Consider the following 9,948-nt stretch of genomic DNA (forward strand, 5'->3'; position numbering starts at 1 on the left):
CGTTGTGTTGAGAGACAGACTGGGGTTTGATCTTGAGAACCCATCATCTCCAAGAGGAATTTTAAAATGCCAATGGGGTTGGCAAATGGCACGCGCACGCCAGTCCCCGCCCTGTACATACGAGTATAAAAGGGAAATGGCGGCGGTCATTCACTCACCCTTTGGGCTGAGGAACCTGAGAGACATCTCCCGGTTGCTGCAGCGGGACGGCGAAGCATTGTGGCATGAAGACACAACGTCTCGTTCCCTCCATCAGGGAACGGAAGTTACAGTCATAACCCGAGACGTTCCCCTTCAGTCGGTCTCTCGACGTTGTGTTGAGAGAGAGACTGGGGACCTATCTTTACATGCCACGGCGCTGAGCAATATTATGACCTCCAGCGGAGCGACACTGACTGGACTAGCGAGTCATAAGTGAGCGCTACTGCAAGACGTAACATTCCAGTGGGATCAGCACTAGTAGCATACTGAGAGGCTTGTACCGACGGCCATCACGGGCGGTGGCGTTCGTCTCTATTAGCGAGACGTCGTCTGGCGCCGTAAGAACACTGGGGAAACACTGCTCTCCTCGTTGAAGAGTGTGTTACGGAGGCCACATCCTACCACAAGGGGAGGTTACATGTGTAGACACCAACATGGTCTCACCAGTGTGGAGAACAACATGTGAGAAATTGTGTCAGCCCGAATGGGGGGACAGAACCCAGGTGGGGTAACCACCGGAGGAGAGTTCACAGGTTCACCAACAGGGGAACCAAGAGTGAGGAATTCAACATACGGGACGACCCTGCAGGGGAGTCACTACATATGGGGCAACAGTCCTAGTATAGGGGTCCACCTGAGCAGGGTGGGGACTGAGGATGCCATGTGCCCCAGGAGTCTCTGAAAATGTTTCAGCGGGACCGCTGGAGACCGCCTGAGAAGTTACAGACAGTTCAGCACCGACTGCGCACACTCGTTGGTGAGACACGCTGACATTTGTAGTGTCCTCCGCGCTGCGGAGAGCTTGCTCTTCTCTCGGTTGACCCGAAGGCCCAGATGGTTTAGTTGCTGGAGCACGAGGTCCCTGTGCCTACACAACACATCTCGCGAGTGTGCCAAGATAAGCCAGTCATCAAGATAGTTGAGTATCCGCATGCCTTGCTCCCTGAGGGGAGCTATGGCAGCCTCCACGAGTTTGGTAAAAACCAGAGGAGACAGGGCCAGACCGAAGGGCAGGACCTTGTACTGATACGCTCTTCCCTCAAAGCCCCCCACCTTTTTTGGGCACTATGAAGTATGGGCTGTAAAACCCGGAAGACATCTCGGTTATAGGGACGGGTTCGATCGCACCTTTCGCCAGAAGGGCGGCAACCTAGGCCCGAAGCACGGGAGCGTTCTCCCCTCAAACCAAGGTGTGGAGAATGCCCCGAAACTTGGGCGGGCGCCTGGCGAACTAGATCGCATAACCGAGATGGACCGTCCTCTCTAGCCAGCGTGACGGGCTGGTGCACTCTAGCCAAGCGCCCAAGAACCGTGACAGCGGTACCAGAGGGACGATCTGCTTCACCGTGCTGTGGGATGCTGGTTTAGTGGCTGACAGAGCGGTCGCCTCATACAGGGCGGAACCCCGGGGAGGTCGATGGCTCTGTTGACTTACCTGCTTGATGTTGCTGACTGACGCAACATCCAGTGGAGGTTGCGGTCGGCAACATAATTTGTCCCAGACACAGTCGAGTCAAGGGTGCTGAGGAGAGAAAAAACCCAGGGAGAGAAACTCATTTTGTGAGAAAGTGTGCTCCGGGCCCTGACAAGGCTTTGGTGGGGACGCTGCAGGCAACGTCCCTCTCCGACCCGTGGGCGATGTAATGGCCGGGGTCGGGCCCGATGTTGGTCTCCCTGGGTTCTTCTCGTCAGGGCCGCACAAAGGTTCTCTTAGCGGCCTGCTGATGGGGGGAAGGTGCCTTCCTCCGCAAGGGCCTACATCTCGGGAGTGCGTCGTCTGGGAGGGTGCTGGTACTGGAGGGGCGGGGCTGCTGGGAAGCAGGCTGCGCTGGGGACCGTGACGACCGATAGGTGGCCATATCGCGGCGCGGCAGAATCTGTTTAATGGCCTCAGCCTGCTTCTGCACCATGGAGAACTGTTGTGACACATCTTCCACGGTGTCACTGAACAGCCCGGCTTTCAAGATGGGCGCATCCAAAAGGCGGGCCTTCTGGGTGTCGCCCATCTGCACAATATTGAGCCACAGATGCCTCTCATGGACCACAAGTGTGGACATCGTCCGACCCAAGGCATGTGCCATGGCATTTGTCGCCCGGAGTGCAAGGTCAGTGGCTGTGCATAACTCGCTCATGCGAGTTGGGTCGGCCTTCCCATCATCCAGGTCCTTCAGGGCTTTAGACTGAAAGACCTGAAGGACCGCCATAGCGTGGAGGGCGGAAGCGGCCTGTCCCGCAGCATTGTAAGCCTTCGACACGAGTGTCGAAGTGAGCTTACAAGCTTTGGAAGTCTCGGCCGACCCCTCCAGGTGGCAGCTGTCTGCGGGCACAGGTGCACCGCGACTGCATGCTCCACCTGGGGGACGTCGACATAGCCTTTGGCCGCCCCACCATCCAGGGAAGTAACAGCACCTGAGCCCAGTAGCCGGGAACACGCCGAGAACGGCGCATTCCAAGACTTAGTGAGCTCCTCATGCACTTCCAGGAAGAATTGCACCGGGGCGGAGCGTGGTCAAAAGAGAAACCATGCATCCATGGCTGCCTGGGCAAGCATGGCTGTCATCTCAGCATCGACCTCATCTTGAGCTCAACTGCCCGGGGACGGGAGCTCAGAGATGTCTTCCGCATCTGATGCCAGGAGGTAGCTGTCCGATGCTATGACAGAGAGTTCGTCCTCATTCCTCTGTTGAGTCTGCCCGCTATGGGATGATCTACCGCCACCCATCGGGGACGAGCCAGGTGAGCGTGCTGGGGTACGAAGCCGAAGCTGGCGGAGCGACATCCATCGGAACCCGCAAATCACCCCCGCTGCTCTGAGTCGTAAATCTCAGCAGTGAAGAGTCTCAAAGAGATAATTGCTTGACAATCATATGCCACGCAGGTTCCGAATAACAAAGGATGAGTGAATGACCGCCGCCTTTTCCCTTTTATACCCATATGTACGGGGTGGGGACTGGCGTGTGCGTGCCATTCGCCAACCCCATTGCCGTTTTAAAATTCCTCTCGGAGATGATAGGTTCTCAAGATCAAAGCCCAGTCTGTCTCTCAACACAACGTCGAGAGACTGACCGAAGGGGAACTGTATATACCCTGTAACAGTCATAAGACATGAGGGTAAATCATGAGGATGGGCCTTTGCCAATTGCTTTATGTTTATGTTTTTCAGTTCTTTCCCTATGGTGATGCTTCCAAATTCGCCCAACATGCATTCCGGACATTCGATAAGAATGGTGATGGCACCATCGACTTTAGAGAGTTCATCTGCGCCCTGTCTATCACGTCCAGAGGAAGTTTCGAGCAGAAACTCAACTGGGCCTTTAACATGTACGACCTAGATGGAGATGGCAAGATCACACGAATGGAGATGCTAGAGATCATTGAGGTGAGAGATTCCGAAAGATTCACAAATAACGGTTTGGTGTAATGGTATGCAAGTTTTGGATCTTTCTAACTTGCTCTTTGTTTCTCACTTTGTCCATCCTTCGGACATCTCAAGGCGATTTACAAGATGGTTGGCACGGTGATCATGATGCGTATGAACGAGGACGGACTGACCCCACAGCAGCGCGTGGACAAAATCTTCAGCAAGATGGACAAGGACCACAACGATGAGATCACGCTGGAAGAGTTCAAAGAGGCAGCCAAGAGCGACCCGTCCATTGTTCTTTTACTGCAGTGTGATATGCAGAAGTAATGAGGAGAGAATGAGAGCAAGGGGAGTGGGGTGGTGGGTGTGGGGAGGGGAGGTTAACCTTGTACAGATTTCTAGAGAGATGTATGCAATAGATGATGAGAGAAAATGTACATATGGTTGGAATTAGGGATGCACCGAAATTTCGGCTGCCGAAAATTTTTGGGTGAAAGAAAAAAACTGGCCGAAATATCCAGTGCCCGCGCTTCCCTTCAGTGCTCGCGTTCACTCTCTTACTAGCTGTTATCAAAGGACAATCATGTAAGCGCGCCATAACAAAGTCTAAAACTAATACATATAACAATAAAAGCTCAAAACCAGCGAACAGAAAATTACATGCAAGCTCACGAGCATTGACTCGTGCTCGTTTTAAAGCCTAACTTTAAACGCAACAGACTCTTCACAGACGTGAATGACCAGCAGAACGAACTGTCAGTAACTGATGATGTAGCTCACGTGGACCGTCATCCGGCAGGTGCTGACATCACTGAAGCTCATGTTATGCCTGTTTACATGAAAAGATTCACTGTCCCTCTGTGTTCTGCCTGTTATTTTCATTAAAATGATTGTGCACCATATATAAACTTCTTACATGAGTTTGAGTTTAAGTTTGACTATAACTTGTAATTTTTTACCAACCATATAAACATTGTAGTTCTAGAATTATTAGGCCTATATGCATAACAAGGAAAATTATATTTGTTGTATTGTTTTAAAATATGTTCTCCTTAATTTTTGTGGTCTTAGTGTGTGTTATTAATAGAATTCAATAAAAACTATTTCAAAGTTTTTAAAACGAATTTTCGGTATCAGTTTTCGGCCCAGAATTCTCATTTCGGTGCATCCCTAGTTGGAATGCATAGATTTGGCTTTATTGATGTGATAGAGATGGCCAAATAACTTCATGGAGTTGGAATGAAATAGTAATGCAAGACAGATATTTTATCCTGCATCATCTGATACACTTGTTCGCTCTGGCTGCTACAAAGTCTCTTGAGAAAATCACAAACCGTCAGAAAGTTTCAATGATGGAATGATGAAATACAGAATTTATATGCCAGTCCTAATTTAGCCCAGGGTAACCCAAAGCCCACCCTTAAAATTTTGTGCTAAACCTTGTGAAATGTACAGCACACACATTCTTAGAATGCTGATATGAAAAAGTGATAAGATTAAGTAATATTGTCACATCAGTGGTGACTGAATGCATATTCCGTTACAGTCAACGAACGTTTAGCATGCCCATCTACTCAAATGGGATACAACTGAAATCATACCAGAAAGGAAAGGGTGTCGTTTATTAGATAGAAAACAGACGATATGTGTACATGACAACATTTTGTACATATGCCTTTACAACACATGCTTACTATGTAAATGTTGTTTCTCTATCTTAGAAATGCTTTCATAATCTGACACAGCTGCAATGATTTGTATGCTTACACAACTATAATGGATGTATAGGGGTTTGTCTGTCTGCGTGTGGAGGTGTAAAGGAGGTAAATGAATGTGTAAATTTTCTTCACTGTAATTTGGTGTGAAAGAGTGTGACTGTTTGATAGCATGTGAGACAACACAAATGCCTCAATCTTTGTATTACTTATTTTCCCTGTACCTTTCTCACACCAGTCATAGAAGTATTAAGCTGTTGTGTTTGTTGTCAACTATTGTGGCTGATGAGCTGTTGTTTGTCACGAGAGCTTAGTTTTCTGCCCACTAACGTTTCACAATCTTAGCAGGTGTCACTCGAGGATATTTAATTTTTATGGATATTGTCAATGTTCGACGACCATGTACTTTTCTTGTTTTTGTAATATACATTACGTGGACACATGTAAACCAGACACAGAATGTTTAGTACTTGTCAACGTCACTATGCCGCAATACCTTCTGATATGAAAATACTGTTGCACTGAGTAGTTGAGTAGGCAATACAGCTTCAGTTTTAGACTTCCTCGCTGTGGTGAAAAATACTAATCGACCATTTATTTCACTTTGCCAGGTTAACCTTTCAAGACTTAAGTTTGTATTTTTGCTCAATGTACCAGAATATCACACTGAGGAGAAACTCACAAAACATTGTGCTACAAATCGTCTTTCGCACATTTTGGTGCATATCTTGTGATGTCACACCTATGGTAACAGAAGCTACAAGCTACAAGTGGAACATATAAGGTTATTGTGTCATAACTGCCTTTATGCTACCTTGTGAAATATGAGTTAGATGTTGTTCGTACGTTCACACACCTGTTGAAATCTGTTTGTTGTTCATGTATGTCACATGTGCTACAATCAAATTCTATTGGAGCTCCTTTGAAGTCACTGAATTGAAATACTAATACATTGTATGGGCATTACTTAAAGCAACACTTTGTAGTTTTTTTTACCTTAAAATAATGTCTCTAAAATTATTTCAGTGGTAAAACAACTCTTAACTGGATGAATATAGAGCGAAATTTGTGCCTAAACTAAACAAACAAATCCAGCGTTTTGCAAACAAACGCAACATTTTTGCAAAAGAAACTCAACTCTGAAACAAACAGAAAGCGTTTTACAAATACTTAATGCAATTTGAGAGAAAATGCAAAGGTGTAACATAAATGTACTGTGTTTAAAGGAGACATCAGATGAAAACCCCACTTTTTCTGTGTTTAAGTGCTATAATTGGGGCCCTGGTGCATCTAGCAACCCAGAAAACGTAATACATTATACATGTGCGTTAATATGTTTAGCTGCGGCAAGCTGTTTGTTTTGCTAATGAACAGGGGTAAACACTGGGGTTAGTTTCATTTTAAACGTCTCAAATCATTCGTGTTTAGGCTGAAAAATCTGTCACAGCAAACTAACTCTCACGTTGTGTGTGTAACATTATACTGTAACTTGTCAATGACAACCGCAAAAATTCATGTAATTCGGCTGAGATCTGCAGTGGATTCCGTGGATTTTAGGTAAGCATACACGCACAACGTAAGCGCATTCGGATGTGCTGTTTGCTGTGACTGATTTTTTTGTCTCCGGACGAATTATTTGAGACATTTAAGACGAAACTAACCACAGAGGAATTCAAGAAATATCATTTAGCTAAACCATTGCCATGGCAGTTACTACAGGTGTGTTGTGTTGACACGCTGGACAGAAGGGGGGTGGAGTTCGCTGTAACTCATTACCAGTTAAAGAGACATGCACCAAAACGGGTTGCTGTGAGCATAGCTGTTTTTGACGAGGCAAGAAGGGTTTTGTTTACTCAGCAATTGAGTGTTTTTAAGCAAAATATGTTCCAGACATTTCATGAAGACCCTAATAAATCATACCAACTTGTTGAAAGTTCTCGTCTGAGGAGACCTTTAAGACACACCTTTTTATGAGATTCTCGCAACTTGATTTTCTCATAAATGTGACCGTGCAGATTTTCTCACAAATGGGATAATGCAGATTTTCTCACAAATGGGATGAGGCAGATTTTCTCACAAAAGCATATGCAACTTACTCTTACAAAACACCAGGTGGTGCTATTGGGTATTTTACACTAGTTTCTAGGAAGAAGCCTTGAACATTACCTTGCGTGCCACCCTTGCCAGTGCCAGAAACTGAATTACGACAAATTTCATTCATCAAGTTTCATTCAGTAAGTCTCATGAAATATTTTGAAACTGTTAATCATATTCAGTTGCTGTTCTTAATAACAAACAATAAATTATGCATTTATGTAAATTATGTAACAAACCTGGATGCATTTGCAATGTTGTCACCCCTTACACCACGTCTCGTTCTCTCGTTCTTGTTTCCCAACTGTTTACATTCACAAAACATGCTACTTTTACAAGAATAGTTTCTAACATGGAAATTGTGACATAATTTTGTGTTTATATGTCAATTTTTGAGTAAGACGACATGAAAGAGATTCCAGTTTAGTATTTTGCGCTCTATCTGAGATGCGACTCTGGTTCTTAGTTTGCATTGATACATATGTTTGACTTTTACCCATAGCGACTCACAGATAAAAAGTATTTAACATTATGTCTAACATTTTGTATGCTTTTGCAGGATCGTTGATGAGCTTTATACAGTACTGTAGTATAATGCTTAACGTTTAAACACCCTGTTGTAAATGTTGTTTTCTTCACACTGTATAACACATTTAGTTATTGTTGCTGTTTTTTACCTTAGCCAGGAAAATTCTTGCATTCTGCAGTCAAAACATATTTATTTTAGTTGCAAGAGTGAGCGCTTTACTCAGCTGTTCTGTCGCACCCGGCTTTTGGTGATAGATAAACGAATGGCAGAGGGAGGGGGGGTGAAACGGAGTGGCTGGATGCACTGCTTGAACAATATAACATTAATGCGCATCAAAGTTTAAATATAAATGAATAATTTTGCCAGTTGCAGCAGTGCAACCATTAAGAAAAACTGGTCGAAATGAAAAATAGTTGCAAAATGGAACCATTTGGTCACACTCTAGACTCTAGAGCACTGGCATTAAAGTAGAGAGTTTTCTAGGCTATAAAAGATGAAAAAGCACATAAATCGTTGTGGGAGTTGTATCAGTTAGTCGTCTACATTGTTCGGTTGCCGTTAGTCTATTTAGGTTTAAAAATAATGCTGCTATTTTAAGGCTATTTCAAGCTAATTGGGCAATTTTTGAAATAAAATAAACCAGCACAAAAAACAGTAATGTAAATGTAAGTTAAACAATACAACCATATGCTGTTTTGGGAGAAGTTGCATAACTGCATTTGTGAGAAAATCTGCAAGGTAACATTTTTGAGAAAATCTGCATGATCCCATTTCTGAGAAAATCTGCATGGTCACATTTGTGAGAAAGCTGAGAGAATCTCATAAAAAGGTGAGTCTTAAACAGTACATTTATACGTTACACCTTTGCATTTTCTCTCAAATTGCGTTATGTATTTGTAAAGTGCTTTTTGTTTGTTTCAGAGTTGAGTTTCTTTTGCTAAGAAGGTTACGCTTGTTTGCAAAATGCTGGATTTGTTTGTTTAGTTTTGGCACAAATGTCGCTCCATAGAACGAATTCTACCAACCACACTCTGTAAGTTCTGTGTTCGGGTCATACACAAAGCCTTTCCCATCCCCTGCCTGTGGAAGAGTGCAAAATTGTTTCCAAACGGCGTTTCTGCATTCGCCGGTTTCATCAGTTTAGTCAACAAGTTCACGTGTATTGCACTGCCCACAGTAAACATTATTTACGATACTAGTAACAGACAATTGCAATTATCAACCACATGGGGGAGCCGTGAGCTAAAGTTCAATAGTGTGGCTTTAACATATGCATTTTACTGATTGATTTGATAAGATTACATTCCTCAGCAATGGCTATAGGTAATGATCTCATGAAGTGCAAAAGTGGCCCTTTGGCTTTTATGTACAAACAATTTAGTACCACATTGCACAAAAAACAATGTTATGATCTGGTCATGTTTATCTGTGCCAAAGACTATGAATCGTAAAATTGGATAATTTAGAAGTATGTGTAAAAAGATCTGAATTTGAAATATTTACAAGAATATTAACATTGACTGATTGAAAATTGTTATTCAAAAGCTAAAAATTAAACTCATGATTATGTAACATTTTACAGCAAATTCCATCCCACAGTACTTAAAAGGGAGTAATTGTAGTTGTGCAATACACAACTTTTGCGTGCTCTGTATTTCTACGTATATGTCTGGTTTCGGTTCACTTTTTCAATATTGTAAAGCTCCTTGAACAAAGACGTGTAATTATTTTTGTTAAATTATTAAATAATTAAATATGTGGATGTCTACTGAATGGTCTCACGCTGTGTGCTGATTGTCAGTCTTACCGATTAGACACAAGCTTTCAGACAAACTCATCAATCCTCTCTCTCTCTCTCTCTCTCTCACACACACACACACACACACACATATGTTGGGTTTCCATGTTTTATGGGGACATTCCATAGACGCAATGGTTTTTATACTGTACAAACTGCATATCGTATTCCCTACCCCTAACCCAACCCCTAAACCTAATAATCACAAAAAACTTCCTGCTCCTTTAGATTTTCAAAAAAGTTAATT

At 43.8% G+C, this 9,948-nt stretch overlaps 1 protein-coding gene across 2 annotated transcripts in view; it reads left to right on the plus strand.

Annotated features, from left to right (window-relative positions):
- hpcal4 (hippocalcin like 4) overlaps window positions 1-9,676 on the plus strand; it is a 35,869-nt gene extending 26,193 nt beyond the window's left edge. For both annotated transcript variants that reach the window (XM_057354353.1, XM_057354352.1), the window contains exons 3-4: window positions 3,365-3,580; window positions 3,695-9,676. In XM_057354353.1, coding sequence (XP_057210336.1) covers window positions 3,365-3,580; window positions 3,695-3,892 — 414 coding nt within the window. In that variant the 3' untranslated portion in view covers window positions 3,893-9,676. The remainder of the gene's footprint in view (window positions 1-3,364; window positions 3,581-3,694) is intronic.
- The last annotated feature ends 272 nt before the right edge of the window (window positions 9,677-9,948 follow it).

Source organism: Triplophysa rosa, linkage group LG16 (assembly GCF_024868665.1).
Source record: "Triplophysa rosa linkage group LG16, Trosa_1v2, whole genome shotgun sequence".
Taxonomy (NCBI): Eukaryota; Metazoa; Chordata; class Actinopteri; order Cypriniformes; family Nemacheilidae; genus Triplophysa; species Triplophysa rosa.